Source organism: Palaemon carinicauda, chromosome 11 (genome assembly GCF_036898095.1).
Source record: "Palaemon carinicauda isolate YSFRI2023 chromosome 11, ASM3689809v2, whole genome shotgun sequence".
Lineage (NCBI taxonomy): Eukaryota > Metazoa > Arthropoda > Malacostraca > Decapoda > Palaemonidae > Palaemon > Palaemon carinicauda.
Window position 1 is genome coordinate 89,499,872 of NC_090735.1, and position 19,200 is coordinate 89,519,071.

A 19,200-nucleotide genomic window follows, 5' to 3' on the forward strand; every position below is an offset into this window, starting at 1 on the left:
GGCGTGCCGCCGGTCTGCCGGAGCCTTCCGGAGCGTCAAAGCGACTTGCACCCCTTCTACTAGCTATCATCTCATGCTGATAGCCCTACATCGCAACCAGATGGTTTGATTACATAAATAGATAGGTATTATCTTACCGTTCCATTAGTAACCATGCTGTGCCCTCAGTAACAACAAATTGTCTATGGATAAGGTTACGGTAACCAGCCGGGCGGGTTACGCGGAGTATGTGTCTATCTCCTTCTTTTCCGCCCATTCTCTGATCATCACACTTAATATTATGTTAAAGATTAATCATTTAATATTTAACTTTAGAAGAGAAGTCATTTTTTTATGACTCCCCCATACTCATGTTCTCTTTCTCTTACAGGAGGAGCACGTGAAGTGCGACCACGGCTTCTGTGCAGTGAAGCGCCCCGCACTTTTATGGGCACACACGGCGTGTAGGACTCACGCCCCTTGTGCCAACAAGAGAGGTGATCTGAAGTTCTGGGACCCGCAGAACTGTACGGTCTGCCAGGAACGCCTGGTCGAGGCGTTCAATAACCCTCCCTCAGCGGAGGTTAGGGACGCTTCTCGAGAGAAGCTGCGCAAATGGGTGCGTGGCTTCCAGAAGAACGCCACTGGACCGTACCTTGCCACTGAAGACTTGAGGGCCTTACTGTTCCCAAAGGCATCCCCAGACTCTGTGGTCCCCAAGGATCAGATCCCCACCGTCCAGATCACGGTGGAACCCGATGTTGTCATGGCCCAGTCCATGCACGAGTGTCGCCTGGATACCGACAACGCGGAGCGTATGTCGGAGGTGTCGGAGACAACGGAGAGGAACCTCATGGCCGAAGAATTGGACTATGAGAAGGACCAAGTGGAATACGCCGAGTCGGAGCAGGAGGTCGCTCCGCCTTCCACCACCGCCCCAACTCCTACACCGACGGAAGTATCTCTCCCGCCTACCTCCGCCACCCCGGACCCCATCCCAACCGCCCAGGAGATGTTCCGTATGCTTGAAGCCCTTATGGACAAGAAACTCCGTGAGACACATGAGTACATCAGGACCATGGGAAGTTCCAAGGAGCCGAAAAGGATTTCGGTTAAGGACCTCCCGGCATGCTCGCACGCCAACCCCTGGAGGTATGCTGAGCATATGCCCATCGCAACGGGCAGGATCTTCGTCAGTGAGAAGGTCGGCTTGGTTGCCCTGGAAGAAGTGGAGTTCTTCCCGAGTTTTGAGGCTTATCCGGACTGTTACGTCCGGCTTCGATCAGAACCTGCCTCTAAAGAAGAGACCGAACCTAAGGAGGTGATAGTGTTCGATCTCCCGAAGGCCCAGGCTATGCTGGCCAACGCTTTTAAAAGTAGGGGTTTTACCTGCTCAAAGCTTCCGGCACTGAGCAAGAAGCACCCTACCTACGTCGCACCTGATGATGCGATCCTCCCCTTCATGGAAAAAGCCTTCGCTGCGGTACACAAGGCAGTGGAAGAAGGGAAACCTTGCCCTGCACTGGAGGAGTGCAGACCCTTCTCCCTGGTGACTCCCCCCGATGTTCGACACTGGAAGGATATCCAGCATACCTTCGTGGTGGGAAAACTAGATCCTGACGTTGCTGGACGTCAGTTTAACGAAGACCTCCCGAAAATTAATGACCATCTCCTTCGTCGGGAACAAGACACGAAGGAAAGGCTCGCCGCATCCATGTCCCTCCAGGTACAGCTTGACGTCATGGCCGGTGACACTAGAGTCCCCGACCACTAGATGGTGCTCGCCAAAACGCATCTGGCGACTGTAGTTAAGGACTTGTACAGCTTCATGAAGGCTCGGAGAGCCTGTCGTGAATTTGTGTTCTCAAGTGCCACAGTGAGACACGAACCCCGGAGGCTGATTTCCTCCAACATCTGGGGTAAGCTCCTCTTTCCCTCTGATCTTGTGAAAGAGATCACCGACAAGGCCGCCACGGAGAACAGGAACCTTCTCCACAAGTGGGGCATGTCAAATAAGAGGAAATCCTCTCAGGACGATGGCCCTCAACCTAAGAGGAAATCCTCCAAGCCAAAACCCCAGCAACGTCAACAGAGACGGCAGTTTCCGGGACCCCGCTACTCCCCAAGTGGCCACAGCAAACCTTTCAGCTGGTCACCCAACCGGTCTTGTCCCAGTCACCGGTTTTCACCCCTGCCTTCGAGCAACAGATGACTACCTTTCGTCCCAAAGGTAGAGGCTCAAGCAGAGGTGCAGGCAGAGACGCATCTCGCCGTCCCTCCAAAGGCAGAGGAGGAAGGGGAGCTAGCGGCCGAGGCAGTAAACCCTCGGGACACCAGAAGCAATGAAGTGCTTCCGGTGGGAGGAAGACTCCGCCAATTCCAGGATCGTTGGACCTTCGATCCCTGGGCACACAGCATCGTCAAGAAGGGTCTAGGCTGGAGTTGGACTCAACCACCCCCAACCTTCCAGCAATTCTTCCAACAATCAACCCCCCTTCTGGAAGAATATGTCCTAGATCTCTTGAACAAGAAGGTGATAAGGAGGGTAAAGTCAACCAGGTTCCAAGGGAGACTGTTTTGCGTCCCCAAGAAGGACTCCGACAAGCTCAGAGTCATTCTAGACTTATCCCCCCTCAACAAGTTCATAGCGAACAACAAGTTCAAGATGCTGACTCTTCAACAGATAAGGACCCTTCTGCCTTGAGGTTCTTACACGGTCTCCATAGACCTGGCGGATGCCTACTGGCACGTTCCAATGAACCAACACGCTTCCTCCTACCCAGGATTTCGACTCCAAAGGAAAAGCTACGCCTTCAGGGCCATGCCCTTCGGCCTCAACGTGGCCCCTCGGATCTTCACAAAGCTGGCAGACGCCATAGTACAACAGCTCCGCCTCCGAGACGTCCAGGTGATGGCCTACCTCGACGACTGGCTAGTCTGGGCTCCATCGCCCGAGGATTGTTTAAAATCCTGCAGCAAAGTCACCCAGTTCCTAAAACACCTGGGATTCAAGATAAACGCGAAGAAATCTCGCCTCTCTCCAGCTCAGAAGTTCCAATGGTTAGGAATCCAGTGGAACCTTCAGTCACACCGCCTTTCCATCCCCCAGAAGAAAAGGAAGGAAATAGCAGGGTCTGTCAAGCGACTGCTGAAATCCAAACGGATCTCAAGACGTCAGCAGGAACGAGTTCTAGGCTCTCTACAGTTCGCCTCAGTGACAAACCCAGTGCTACGTGCACAGCTAAAGGATACCGCGGGAGTCTGGAGACGTTCTGCATCCATCGCTCGAAGAGACCTCAAGAGACGGCTCCCAAACAGACTTCGGCTGCTCCTCAAGCCGTGGTCGGAAGCAAAGGCCCTGAAAAGGTCCATCCCTCTTCAACACCCACCTCCATCACTCAACATCCACACGGACGCTTCGCTGGAGGGTTGGGAGGTCACTCCCACCAAAAACAGGCTCAAGGCACATGGTCTCCCCTATTCAAGACGTTTCACATCAACATCTTGGAGGCCATGGCGGTCCTTCTAACGCTGAAGAAACTCTCCCCGCCTCCCTCGATCCATATTCGTCTAACCCTAGACAACTCGGTGGTAGTTCGATGTCTCAATCGCCAAGGCTCAAGATCGCCCCAGATAAATCAGGTGCTTCTGACAATCTTCCGTCTGGCAGAGAAGAAGAAATGGCACCTGTCTGCAGTTCACCTACAAGGATTCCGCAACGTGACGGCGGACGCTCTATCTCGGACAAGCCCGATAGAGTCGGAATGGTCTCTAGACGCAAGATCATTCTCCTTCATCTCTCACCAAGTCCCAGAACTTCAGATCGATCTCTTTGCAACGAGCGACAACAATCAACTTCCTCGATATGTGGCCCCGTACGAGGACCCCAAGGCAGAAGCAGTGGACGCCATGTCACTGGACTGGAACAGATGGTCCAAGATCTACCTGTTCCCTCCCACCAACCTTCTGCTGAAAGTCCTCTCCAAGCTGAGAACCTTCAAAGGGACAGCGGCCCTAGTGGCTCCCAAGTGGCCCCGGAGCAATTGGTACCCCCTGGTCCAGGAGCTGCAGCCCACGCTGATCCCTCTCCCGGGCCCAGTTCTCTCCCAGCAAGTACAGAAGTCGACTGTCTTCGCTTCATCATCGAAAATCAAGGACCTTCATCTCATGATTTTCTCTCCCTAGCCGCGAAGAAGAGGTTTGGGATCTCGAAGAAAAGTCTAGACTTCCTCGAGGAATACAAGACCGAATCCACAAGACGGCAATACGAATCAGCCTGGAGAAAATGGGTCTCATTCGTCAAGGCAAAAAATCCTACGGAAATCACCATTGATTTTTGCATGTCCTTCTTTATTCTCTGGACAAGGTGCTCCATTTTGCCTCCAACTTGGACAATGATTCGTGCCCTCTCAAGGATCTGACTCAAAAAGTTATATTTCTTTTTGCTCTTGCCTCAGGAGCCCGAGTCAGCGAAATAGTGGCATTATCAAGGGATGAGGGTCATATCCTGTTTACAGACTCAGGCGACCTTACCCTCTTCCCGGATCCGACGTTTCTCGCCAAAAACGAATTACCCACCAAAAGATGGGGCCCTTGGAGAATATGCCCCCTGAAAGAAGATGCTTCTCTATGTCCAGTAGAGAGCCTCAAGGTCTATCTTCGCAGAACTTCAGACTTTGGTGGAGGCCAACTCTTCAAAGGAGAAACATCGGGCAGCAACCTGTCACTGAAACAACTAAGAGCGAAAATCACCTACTTCATTCGCAGAGCGGATCCTGACAGTACACCCGCCGGTCACGATCCTAGAAAAGTTGCATCGTCTCTGAATTTCTTTCAGAGTATGGATTTCGAAAGCCTTAAGAGTTTCACAGGCTGGAAATCTTTGCGTGTTTTCTTCAAACATTATGCGAAACAAGTGCATGAAGTCAAACATTTTGTGGTAGCCGCAGGTAGTGTTATGAAACCTGCACCTAACTCTGCATAGAACAACGAGTTACTTGGGACTCTAACTCTACGGGTGCCTATGTTGACCTTAAAGTGATACGTAGTGATTTCAAAGACTCTTAGTGTTTTTCATATACTGTTCTTTTCCCAGGTGAAATGTCATAGTCGTCACACGAGTGCCGCATGCCTAGAGCATGATGTGTTTTAATTTTAAAGACTGACGTTCCTCTGGAACGAGTGCCTACTAATAATTTTGAAATTCTCTTTCAGATTCAAGAGCACGTCTTTCATTACTATGTACATTATAATTTGTGTAAATTACTTTTACATATTTATTGCATTTCATTAATATATTCTGCAATTGTGAAATGAAATTTCTATTTTATTACTTGTGCGTCTCAATCCGCTCCTACTTATACTATGAAATACACGTCTGTCATAGTTTTATTATCCCCTTCCTCTTATATTTGATGAAGATTACTAAGGTTTCAACCCTTATTATATACTCACCTGTGCAATGTAATATTCCTACACGAATACTTACTTACTTCATATCTTAGAGACCAGACGATTCTCTATTAACATACAGTGCCTAACCACCACTTGTCTGCCCTTGAGAATGTTCCTATATGAATGCCAACCATTCAGTCTTGTCTCCAAGTTCTTCATGTTCTCCCGGCAAGGTGAGTAGCCCTTCGATGACCACTTTGTTCTTTGGCATGGCCCGTGGGGACTTCACTGCCAGGGGGGCAGGAAGCTCTCTTCCCTACGGTTCTTCTATTAAGATTACTATGCTAACCTGTTCAAAGCCCTCGGCACTTACACTAAAAGGGGAAAATCTACCACGATACATTGATTCTCTGGTATTCTTCCATCAGGACGCCATGGCTTGAGCCCAAAAAACGGATTTTGAGCGAAGAGAAATAGCCATGGCGTCCTGATGGACCCTCCCTGCTACTTCGTCCAGTTTTTCAGGTCCCACCCTGCTCTGCTGTATCATGGTGATCGGCAAGCAACTGGCTTCAGGATGAGGACGGACGTGACGTCATTTAGCAATTTCACCCGTTTGCTTACGTCTCGAGTACCAAAAGTAGCCACGAACGAGATTAGCTGTGGAACGGCTCCCCAGCTATTCTCCGCCCCTACACATCGAAGTGTTAACTCTATGTAGGGTGTAGATAGCTATGTGGCGCGTTAATACATGCGTCCCCTGTTGATATACGATGTCTTAAAGGGAAACCTTTAGGATACTCGCTCCAGAAGTTAGAATTCTGAGATAACCTGTGGTTAAATTCTCTGGGAATATTTAGTAGTTATATACCCAAGGAAGCTACCAAAAAGGAACCTTCCATCAGGACGCCATGGCTATCTCACCCAAAAATAGATTTTTCGCTTCGCTCAAAATCCGTTATATATGTATATTATATATATATATATATATATATATATATATATATATATATATATATATATATATATATATATATATATACATGCATATATATATAATAGATATATATATATATATATATATATATATATATATATATATATATATATATATATATATATATATATATATATATATGTGTGTGTGTGTGTGTGTATATATATATATATATATATATATATATATATATATATATATATATATATATATATATATATATATATATATATATATATATATATATATATGTATACATATATATATATATAAATATATATATATATATATATATATATATATATATATATATATATATATATATATATATATATATATATATATATGTATATATATACATATATGTGTATATATATATATATATATATATATATATATATATATATATATATATATATATATATATATATATATATATATATATATATATATATATATATATATATATATATATATATATATATATATGTATATATATACATATATGTATATATATATATATATATATATATATATATATATATATATATATATATATATATATATATATATATATATATATATATATATATATATATATATATATATATATATATATATATATATATATATATATATATATATATATATATATATATATATATATGTATATATATATATATAGAGTACATACATATATATATATATATATATATATATATATATATATATATATATATATATATATATATATATATATATATATATATATATATATGGGGGGAGGGAAAGAGGGTCCTGTATAAGGTGTGAGAGGAGCCGGTGGTATGCCAGTCCTACCACACCTTAAGAAAGCTCCGTTTCAGTATCGGCGCCATCCTAGGCAGGCGGAGAATTTATTCCCCAGCCTAGGGTCTGCCAATACAGTAAGGGGGCCGGCAGTCATCTAGCGGCCACCCTTAATCAGAGAGAAACAGAGTTCCAGTGCCGACGCCATCCTAGGCAGCAGAATAATATCTATTCTTCAGCCTAGGGTCTGCAAGCACAGGACTAGTCGGCTAAACCACAGGGAGAAGGGGGAAATCACATGACCCCTTCAAGTGCAGTCTAGGGAGGCTAAGCCTCCTATGCTGACAACAAAACACGACAGGGGAATCTATTCACCCTGCCGACCAGCTGCCGGCACACGACATGTACTCTGAGGCTCTGACCTAAACCCAAAGCTTACCATCTGTAGCTAGGGGAAGGGGCAGAAAAAACCCTAGCCTAGTCCTGCCTGAATGACAACTCGAGGCAAGATTAACTAGGATTATAGCCTTAGGCTACACTCAATGGGAAGGAGGGATTACCCTATACATGAAGGTAACCGGGGAGATTGTATGAAAGTATACTAAAGCCCCTAGGCTACTAGCCTAGTGACAGTGAGATCGACTATCTAACTCATCGAAGCTCTCTCGTATACTATCTTGGAAGAGGAAAAATTTATGTGCAATCGATATATCTTACATGTATAAATTGCCTAATATCTTAATTTAATTCCAATAACATCAGGAACACTTATTATATCATGCAAGAAAGTAAACTAGAACGCCTAGGCTAGGAAGCCTAGCCTAAACAAGATCGGCTACCTAAATCGCCAAAATTAATGTGAATACTATCGGCATAATACAATTAATTCCAGGCAATGAAGACTAAATAGCTAAATTTATTTATTTAAGCTATTATACCAGGAAAGTCGTCCTGGCTAACTAAATAACTCATGCGTTATGAATGACAGCGCCGAAAACGTCTCTGGTTCAGGCAATAGCTCTACCAAAAAATTAGTTTAATTTGATTCAATTTTTTACTTTACTGCAAGAGCTAAATTCATACAGCATAAGAATCAAATACTCAACTTTCCAGAGGCAGAAGCTGGAGATTGCATAATAAATCCTGATAACGAGAGAGCACTGGGAAAACCACCGAGCGAGATCGCTACAGAAAAAGGAATAAAGATGGCGGCGATTGTGGCGCCATCTGAGTACTCAAACAGTAACGGAGGAAGGGAGCCTTATTAACGGCTCCTCTTTTATTTTGCCACTTTTCCCCCTCGAAGCGTAAACGCTATGCGGGGTGTAGATTGCTATGTGGCGTGTCAAGAATACGTCCCCTGATATTATGCAATATCCTAAAAGGAAACTTTAAGGATATTCGCGCCAGGAGTTAGAATTCTGGAGACCTTAAGTTAAATTCTCTGGGAATATCACTGTAGTCAAATATACCCTAGGAAGCTACTTAAAGGAACCTTCCATCAGGACGACATGGCCTGAGCCCAAAAATAATATATTTCCTTTTACATTATAAAAATTAAATACTTTTGCTTGGTCAGTTAGTATTTTCTTTCACTTCTTGCAAGAAAAAAGAAAATGTATTCACATACTTTGCAAGTCTTTCTTTGTCGAGTTTACGTCACGTGTCTTGTGACGTCATATTTCTGGCAGAAGGCGAGCTGGCAAACCAACGTATTTCCTTTCATCGTGTAACAGAGTAATCTTATTACAGTATTCCAATCATCGAAACACCCAGTAACGATATCAAGAGTATCAGTGGTCTGTATTCGTAGTTATGAGAATAGCACTACTTACCATAAATTTAAGATAAACAGTCTGATGACGTCATATTTCTTGCAGAGGGCGAATGGCAAATCAAGTGACTTCCTTTTGATGTGTTACTTAATCCAAACATCGAGTAATGATACAAAGATTTTCTAATAATGTTCAAAGAAATGTGAACATTTAGCAGGGAATTAAAAATCAAAATATGGAAAGAGAGAGAGAGAGAGAGAGAGAGAGAGAGAGAGAGAGAGAGAGAGAGAGAGAGAGAGAGAGAGAGAGAGAGAACATATTTATATGATAACTAATGCTTATGTAATAATAATTATGAAGATATTTCGAATAAGAAAATTGCATAAACAATGCTATGTGTGCATAATCAGCTGATGGCTACCGAGAGTAAAACCAAAGTAATTGTTTAATATTGAAATGCTCCCAAAATTGAAAAATAGCACATAAACATGCATTAATAAACCACCATTAAACACAATAATTTCAAGTGAAATATGACAAATTCGTAGATAATTTGTATTTTTCCTAACTATACAAACCTTAGCTATTTAACAAGGGTATTACTTTCGGCGTAGCTGAAATGACGAGCCATTAAATCTTAACGAGGGTTAACTATCCATAACGCTAGTTAGCGGTGGTAGGGGAGGGTAGCTTGCTACCGGCTTCCCCTCACACACCTGTGATTGAGCTCACTTTGCTTAGAGGTAGGACTTCAAGGAGGATAGGGCTGGCGGGTAAGTTTGCTTAAATAGCTAAGGTTTGTAAAGTTAGGGAAAATACAAATTATCTACGAATTTGCCATTTGTTCCGTAACTTGAATACAAACCACGCTATTTAATAGGGGTAACACCCATTAGGTAGGGTGGACGTCCCAGCCAATCTGGCTTTGGCTTTACCCAGGGGCTCCTTATCTGAGTGTGTCAGTACTCAAAGATAAGGAGTCCCTGCAAGGTTTGCGGCCTACGCAAGCTGTGTGTTGAGGTATATAGAAGTGTGACTGTCCAGGTAAAGTTATTCCGAGTTCTTTAGAATAAAAAACTGTGTAACTAGGACTTTCCCAATACCACCTCGTCAGGTTATGGGGACGCAACAGTATTAGTTTTAAAACTAGGTACACAAGGGAGCATAGTTTACCTGCAGTGGTTTGAGGTCAGCTGTGTAGAGAACTCACGATGCTGCTTTCCCCAAGAGAGGGGAGAATGAAGAAAAGAATAAAGGCCACTCAAACCTTTTCATCCACGCAGACTCAAACCGGGTAACAATGCCCTCAACCTTCTGCTACTTGTCCAATAAGGAGCATGAGGTTTTAAACCAGCTGTTGTGCAGCCACCACAGGACCGATAGAGAACGTATCGAGTCTCCTGTGGGTCACGTCTTGCAGTTAGTGGGATGTGAATGTGGTCTGATGATTCCACACCCCAGCTTGAAGAACCTGCGTCACTGAGAAGTTTCTCTTGAATGCCAGGGACGTAATCACGCCCCTGACATCATGAGCTCTGGGGCGACGTGAATGAGGAGGGTTTGGATTCAATGCATGGTCTATGACCTTGCGAATTCATGCTGATACGGTGTTCTTGGTGACCCTCCTCTTGGTCCTTCCTGTACTGACGAATAGTGCAGGCATACGGGGATGGGCTGCAGCTGTTCTCTCAAGATACAGCCTCAAACTCAACACTGGGCATAGTAACAGATGGTCTGGGTCATCTGTTACAGTACGGAGCCTAGAAATCTGGAAGGAGACGAATCGTGGATCCCCTACTCCCGGGTTCTGAGTCTTAGCAATAAACTCAGGGACAAAGCTGAACATTACCTCTACCCACCCCCTTGAATGGGCGATGACGAATGAGAGACCATGAAGTTCACTGACTCTATGTTTGGCCGAAGCCAAACCTAGCAGGGACACCGTCTTCCAAGTTAGGTGGCGATCGGTTGCCTGGCGTAAAGGTTCATAGGGAGGTCTCTTAAAAGACCTGAGAACTCAACCACGATCCATGGGGGGAGGTCTCACTTCTAATTGGGGGCAGGTAAGTTCATAACTCCGAATGAGTAAGGAAAGTTCTAACAATGAAGAAATGTCCATTCCTTTCAGTCTGAAGGCAAGGCTTAAGGCTGAGCAATAGCCCTTTTACTGCTGAGACTGACAGGTGCATTTCTTCATGCAAATACACGAGGAGAGATACCCCTTCCACAACACCAACCAAAGAAGACTTTCCACTTTGCCTGGTAGACTGCTGCTGATGACTTATGCAGGTATCCAGACATCCTAGTTGCAACTTTTTGCGAAAATCCTCTCTAAAAGGAGATGCTGGATAGTCTCTAGGCGTGAAGTCGTAGCGAATATGTTGGCATGTGGTTGTTTGAGTAGATTGTGTCGTGGAGGGAGTTCTCTTGGTTGCTCCATTAGGAGCTGCAGAAGGTCTGGAAACTATTCTGCGTGATGCCATAGCGGAGCTATGACGGTCATTGAAAGATTGACCAATGTTCTGGTCTTGTTGAGTGCCCTCCTCATCAGACAGAACAGGGGAAAGGCATAAACATCGATGTTGTCCCACCGTTGTTGGAATACATCTTGCCAGAGAGCCTTGGAGTCGACTGGGGAACAATACAGCGGGAGCCTGAAGTTCAGGGCCATTGCTAAGAGGTTCACAGTCGAAGAACCCCACAAAGTCAGGACTTTGTTAGCTACTAGATGATCCAAAGACCACTCGGTACTCACTATCTGAGATGCTCTGCTCAGGTTGTCAGCGAGCACATTCCTTTTGCCCGGAATGAAGTGTGCTGATAGTAGTATCGAGTGGATTTTGGCCCATCTCAGTATCTCTATTGCTAGATGGGATAGCTGCTGCAAAAAAGTACCTCCTTGCCTGTTAATATACAGTAAGCCACTACTGTGGTGTTGTCGCTCATCACGACCACTGAGTGCCCACCAGGAACTGTTGAAGGGCCAGAAAGACGGCCTTCATCTCTAAGAGATTTATGTGGAGGTACTCTTCTGACTCTGACCAGAGGCCTGAGGTCGTGTGGTGCAGCAAGTGGGCCCCCCCTACCCTTTTTTTGAAGCGTCTGAGAAAAGCATCAAATCTGGGGGGAGGACGAGGAGATCCACTCGCTTTTGTTGGTTCTCGTCTGCCACCCACCACTGGAGGTCTGTCAGTTTTGTTGATCCCATGGGGATCCGGATGTCCGGGGAATCGCGAGTCTGATTCCACCGGGACTTGAGTTGCCCCTGGAGAGATCTCATCTTGAGGTGACCATTGGGAACTACACGGGCCAGAGATGAAAGGTGACAGAGGAGACGTAGCCACGTTTGGACTGGAAGTTCTTCTCGTCTGAGAAAGGGTCTTGCGACCTTCCTCAGCCTTGTTATCCTGTCGTTTGATGGGAAGGCTTTGTGGAAATTGGTGTCTATAATCATGCCTAAGCATACCAGTCTCTGTGTAGGAAGCAGAGAAGACTTCTCGAGATTTACCATGATCCCCAGATCCTGACAAAGTCTCAGAAGTTTGTCTCGGTATTGAAGAAGGGTTGCCACCGAGTCTGCTAGGATAAGCCAGTCGTCCAGACAACGGAGAAGACAGATGCCAATCGTGTGTGCCAAAGATGACACTAGGGCAAACACTCTGGTGAAAACTTGAGATGCTGTGGAAAGACCAAAGCCCAGCACCTTGAACACCTTGAACTGGTACTTTCTGTTGTCTTGGCTGAATCTTAAGTACTTCCTTGAAGACGGATGGACTGGGATCTGGAAGTATGAGTCCTTTAGGTCCAGTATACACATGAAGTCCTGAGGTCTTACTGCTAGTCTGACCATGTCTGCCGTCTCCGTGCTGAGCGGAGTTTGTTTGACAAACTTGTTCAGGGCTGAGAGGTCGATGACTGGTCTCCAGCCTCCAGACGCTTTTCTTACAAGAAAGAGTCGACTGAAGAAGCCTGGGGACCCATCGAGGACCTCTTGGAGAGCACCCTTCTTCAACAGGATCTGGACTTCTGCCCGAAGGGCCTGCCCCCTTGTCCGATCCCATGGCTAGGGAGTCTATTGACACTGGATTCCGGGTCAGGGGAGGGAGAGATGTTATGAACGGGACGCAATATCCTAGAAGGATCACAGAGATTGTCCAGGAATTGGCCCTGAGTTGCTTCCACCTGTCTGAGCAACTTTGTAGGCATCCCCCCCACTGGTGGAAGTGCAGGGGGAGTGCCTATCCTAGCGTTTGTGGCCTCGGCCGCTCCCTCTAAGATTCTTTCCTCCCCTGGAGGACTTTTTGCTTAATAGACACCGTTGTCTTCGCTGATGGTTTCGTCATCACTGTCTTGGTTGGGCGGGACTGCTGAGGTGCTGGAGGTTTATAGGGCTTGAATGTCAAAGACCTATGGAGGAGGGAGTCTCGATGAGACTTCCTCCACCTCTCAGCAGCAAGTTCCTCATCTTTAGGCTCAAACAGGTGAGGCTCCTCTAGGGAAGAATGTCTGAGCCTATTTATCTCAATGCTGGGGACCTGTTGGTGGAACCTCTCAGACACTGCATCTCAACGTTTCAAGATAGTGTTTGCCCACAAGTTCGAAACTTGGTGGGCAAGAAACTCGATCGTGCGAATGCCTGAGAGTACAAAGGTCTCCATTGCCTTTCTGGTACGCTCCTTGGAAAAATCCTCGCATCGTATCAGGATACCAGGTCCCTAACCAGGATGTTCAACCACGAAGTAGCTTGCATCGCATACTTAGTGACCTTTTCCTGGTTAAGGACTTCGGCCGCCGAGAAAGAGACCTGCCTGCTGGAGAGTCTCTCAAAAGGGACTCCCCTGGTTAGCTCTTCCAGAGAGTGGTGAAGTGGAAGAGCTGAACAGGGCTCCTCCAGGATCTCAAAGTACCTCCTTTGCTGTATGCGAGGAGGTGGGAGAAGCTTGTTTGTTGAGCCAGCACGGTTGGAGGAGGCAAACTCGGAGAGCTGTTGGGTGATCTTGTCCCTGGTACTCTTCAACCCCTGAGACCAGGGCAGGGCTGCACTCTTCAACCCCTGAGACCAGGGCAGGGCTGCACTGGTCTTTGAGGGTTTCTGGGTGCCAAAGATGCAGTCTAGGACCATGTGTTTGCCCTCCCGAGAGGGTATCTCTGGGTCGGAAAATCCATTAAGAACCCTCAGAGTCAGAACCTGCCAGAATGCATGCTCTGATTCTTGCTGGTCTCCTTATGTCCCCAAGAGCTCTTCTTGGGGTGAGTCACGGACATTCCTTGAGTGGCTGGCTGTCTCCGTTCTAGTCCTGGTGGAGGACTTTGGTAGAGTCTTGGAGTCTTTGGACTCCTTCCGAGAAAGGTAAAACTCCAACATCGAAGATCTGAGTGTCATGTCCCTCCTGGTCTCAGATTGAGGGGAACCCTTTGCGTGAAGGGAGGTTTACTCCAATGGTGGGATGGAGGAGTGCCTCTTCTTGCGTGATTCCCTTGGTGAAGGATGGTCTTCATCAGACAGGGAGGGAAAGTATCCCAGGGGAGATACTGGAGGGACTAGCCTTGATGGTCTACGTGGAGTCAGCTCCACCCTCGGGGAAGTGACCACGTCGGAAAATCCTCTTTTCCTCTTCAAAGGGGTAGAGGAAACCATGGTTCCGTCTTGAGTCCTGAGCTATAGGTTGCTCTGACGAGCGGTCGGACAGGGCAGGCTTGAATGCCTGTGTTACAGCTCTGACTAAGGTACTGAACCAAGGTTGCTGACTGACTGATGCACTGTCAGACAGATCCCCTGAAGGGAAAGGGACCGAAGGTTTGCCTACGAGGAGACACTGTAATAGGTGGGTCCGCATTAGAAGGCAGTTTAGGGATCCTGAACCCCTCTGCTTGTGCCTGTTTCCCTTCTCCCGCAGGACCCGCTGGAATGCATTTGCGGGGAGGGAAATGAGGTGATGGTGACCTTGCCGGGTGTAGATCCTGTGCCCATGCCTGTTGGCGCTCGTGCGCGGGAGAATATTGGCGCGCGTGCGTAGGAGAATATTGGCGTGCGTGCGTAGGAGAATATTGGCGTGCGTGCGTAAGAGAATATTGGCACGTGCGTGGGCGCTTATTACAGAATTGGCGCGCCGGCACGCAGGTGAGTGCTGCCGCACAGGTGAGCACTGGATTACACTAACTGTTTCACCTGCAGTGTTGGTGCGCGCAGGAGAATAATGGTGGGCAGGCATTTCTTGACACGCAGGTGAGTACTGGCGCGCGGGAGAGTGTTGGTGCGCAGTAGAGAATATGCGCGCAGGAGAGCGCTGCCACGCAGGAGGTAATGGGGGCGGGAGAGCGCTGTTGCACAGGAGAATGGTGGCGCACAGGTGAGTATTGGCGTGTAGGACAGCACTGGTGAGCAGGAGGGCACTGGTGAGCAGGAGGGCGCTGGCGCGCAAGAGATGGTGGGCGCTGATGCGCAGGAGAGCGATGACGCGCGGGAGATCGTGGGCGCGCAGGAGAGCGCAAGCGCACTGTAGTGCACTGGCGCATGGGCGATTCTGGGCGTGTGAGAACAGGGTGCGCAGGTAGACGTGGGCGCGTGAGCACAGGGCACGCAGAAGAACGTTGGCGCGCAAGTGCATGATCTTGCTGCCTTCTATAAGGGCAAGCAGGTGAAGGGGCACGCCGAAGCACTGTAGAATGCTGACGAGCTGCTGGTGAGCGTTGATTTCCTGTAGGCTGGCGAGCTGCAGGGCGATGGCGCGCATCTGCGCACTTTGGTAGAGCTACAATGGGCTTTACCGGTGACAGGAACGGTTAAGGCAGATCGGCAGGTCTGAAGGGTGGAAGGACGATGTGCCCTTTGTAAGGGCGAGCATCCACCGAAGGGGATCGCGAACAATCAGCAGAGAGGTCCAGGACCAAAGTCACAGGACTAGTTGCAGGAGCAGTAACGATCGATGACTGCAGCGGAGGCTCCTGTGTAGGGGATGGCTGCGATGACGATGAACCAAAGAGGCGCCTCTTCACCCCTGGTGAAGGGAGACCTCTAAGGCGAAGTGGAAGGCGTGCTTTCCGACTAATGCGCCCTCTGGGGACCGTTGGATCAGCAAGCTGACCGTACACCGCAGCAAACCTCCGAAGAGGAGTCTCTATAAGTGAACTCCCCCTCGGGGGAGAAACACTTGCAGGAGAGACAGACGTTGAACTTAGTTTCCCCCTCGAAGGATGTTCAGGAACGGGGGAAATCAAGTCAGCAGCAACCGCTGGAGAGTCTGGAGTTGGATGATACCACATGAGACACCTCTGACACAATAACGTCAATGAGGGTCAGAAGATCTACCTCTGACGGCGACAATGACTGCTTAACAGAAGCCCCCATGCAGATGAACTGTGGCAAAACTTCTTCGGAGGGCAGACCCGTAAGCCCCAAGGAAGACCAAATCTGTAGGAGAGGGGTTAGTGACAACGCCTCACCCAGGGGGAGGGGTGGGGCTGCTTCGCTAGGGGAAGCAACATCATCTCTCGAAAACCGGAGATGGCTGACATTAACTTGGTCTACGCTACTACTCGACGGTCTCTAATAAGAGGCCGAACGAGTAGGAGCTTCGGAGGAGGGTCGGGAGATGGAAGAAGAGGCCTTGGGTTTTTCTCCCTTCGAAGAAACCTTCGAAGGAGAAATATCATGCTTGGACTTCTTCTTCCGCTGTTTTTCAAACCTCTCCCACTGGCAGGAAGACCACTCCCTACACTCGTTACACTTATTTACGCTATCACACTGTTGACCACTGCATACAGGACAAAGGGTGTGAGAATCAGTCTCCACCGCCGACATAAACGTTCCACAAGGGTGGCCGAAGAGTCCAGGGCAGGTGCGCATGGTTGCAGAAGTCAACTTCACAAACACACACAAAGAGAAAAAGAAAAAGCAAAAGTCATTAATGGCTGCCAATATTCGGCGAGGATGAAGAGCGTCAATGTCTGTTCACCATCCGAGCCGAAAGCAAGGTGAGCTCAATCACAGTGTGTGTGTGTGTGTGTGTGTGTGTGTGTGTGTGTGTGTGTGTGTGTGTGTGTGTGTGTGTGTGTGTGTGTGTGTGTGTGTAGTGGTGGTGGTGGGGGGGGTAACAAGCTACCCTCCCCTACCCTCGCTAACTAGCGGTATGGGTAGTTAACCCTGGTTAAAATTTAATGGCTCGTCATTTCAGCTACGCCGAAAGTAATACCCCTATTAAATAGCGTGGTTTGTATTCCAGTTACGGAAAAAATGAAGGCTTATTAATAAAGTAAAATTTAAATACTGTATAAAGCTGTAAAAATGAACTGGCCGTACAAACGTACGTACACACACAGAAAAAGAGAGAGAACATATTTGTGTGGTTAATAATATTGGCTATAAACAAAGAATATGAAAACTATGATATCATGTAACATACTGGTGCTGTATATAATATTCATCATGAATATATTTCAAATAAATTAAGTAATTATATAAACAATACGCCATTTGTATGTGCAATGCAGGACTGTCAGATCAACAGCACAGCTGATCTCAACCAAAGGTAAACAAAAAGTTGGTAATTGTTGACTGCAAAAATGTTTCCAAATTGAAAAATAGAATACAATAAGGATTTATTTGAGCATAATATATACTATGGAACAAGAAAATTAAATAATGATATATAGTAAGAAAATATTGATAAAATATGACTTGGATGATTGCCGAATTATATCGCAGCTTAATAAATCTATAGAAACCTAACTTTTTCAAGTTTGACATACGTCGAAATCGACTTACGGCGAACCTCTCGGCCCCTATCTTCGGCGACTACCTGTACTTTGCAACTGCTTTGCACTCACCTCGATTTCACTTAGGTCACGAAATTCAACCCAGTCCGAGTTGTCAAGATTCCATCGTGGCGATCTCTGTAAAGGTGGACCATTGTTGGTGTTTATAATGATTGGTGCATGATCACTAGTACAGTATGCCAATCATCTAATGTCCTCCAATTGAAATCAAGAAGGCAGTTAGAGCTTGCAATTAAAAGGTCAATGCATAACAAGGTACCTGTCTGAACATGGAAGTGTGTGGGCTCTCCTATATTAAGGAGTCCAACATGCTCGTTTTCCACAATTAATGATATACTGCCCTTGGTGATTGCTAAAACATCACCCCACAAACAATGTCTACTATTCAAATCTCCAAGTAAAAGAAAAGGTTGAGGGAGTTGTTGAATCACCTCTACTAAATTATCATACGATATGTTATCATTTGGAGGCAAGTACAGAGAGCAAATTGTATATTTTTTTCCTATATCAATCTGTACCTGCAGAGGTGTACGGATAGACAAAGATATTTGAGGAACATCTCGACAAGCGTATATGAGACTTCCACCATGGCTCCCTACTCGGTGATCATATGGTGTCCTATAGCTAATATATTCGCGAGGACATGCGATATAAGCATCAACCTTGCTCTCCTGTAGACATACAATTATGGGGGAATGCATGTGATTTAAGAGCTTAAGTTCTTCATATTTGGCCCTTAAACCCTGACAATTTCATTACAAATTGGAGGAAAAAACTATGATTTATTTTTTGGAAGAACTTTTAGATGATGTCTTCCCATTAGTAATTTTTGATCTAACACTATTTCCCGGTGGTTTTATCAGAGAGGGTCTTGATGAACTCGGTTTTGTGTTTGTTATTTTCTTTTTGTCCTTTTGATCTAATTGTTGAGGGGGATGGTGGACCTCAACTTGAATTTCTGATTTATTTAAATTGTCTTCTGGTTGATTAGAAGCATCAACAGACATAACATCATATTTATTTGATGTCATCAAATATTTCTTAAGGAAGGGGGTGAGAGAGATGGAGGTCTCTCTCTTTTCCGATTAATAGATTGTAAGCTACCAGGTTTTTGTACCTTCCCCACTACAGGTGCACCACATAACTTGGTTTCAAGTGGAATCTCCATTAAATCAGGCAAGGACATGGGCTGGGAGATGTTAGTACTTTCCTTTGTAATGGGGGATGAAGGTTGGATAGTGGGGGGCAATGTCTTTTTGTTGATACACAATGGTAAATCTTTAGGAAGAGATATTCTTATCTTATTATGCAGCACTTTATCATTAGATGGTGAATTTCTTTTTCGAGAACTACCTACAGCAGTAGGTGGGTTTGCTGATTCCCGAGGAACTTTTTCTCCTGGCGCTTCATTCCACATCGCAGCAGAACTACTATGAAAAAGAAGCATCCTACGAGGAATTTGGGAGGGAAAAATGCAGTAAGGGGTGGGCC

The 19,200-nt window shown here is 46.1% G+C and overlaps 1 protein-coding gene across 1 annotated transcript in view; it reads right to left on the reverse strand.

Annotated features, from left to right (window-relative positions):
• LOC137649374 (uncharacterized) overlaps positions 1 to 18,740 on the reverse strand; it is a 192,865-nt gene extending 174,125 nt beyond the window's left edge. The window contains exons 1-2 of the mRNA XM_068382357.1: positions 18,549 to 18,740; positions 17,761 to 17,826 (exon numbers count right to left, since the gene is read on the reverse strand). Coding sequence (XP_068238458.1) covers positions 17,761 to 17,826; positions 18,549 to 18,740 — 258 coding nt within the window. The remainder of the gene's footprint in view (positions 1 to 17,760; positions 17,827 to 18,548) is intronic.
• Between the last annotated feature and the right edge of the window lie 460 nt (positions 18,741 to 19,200).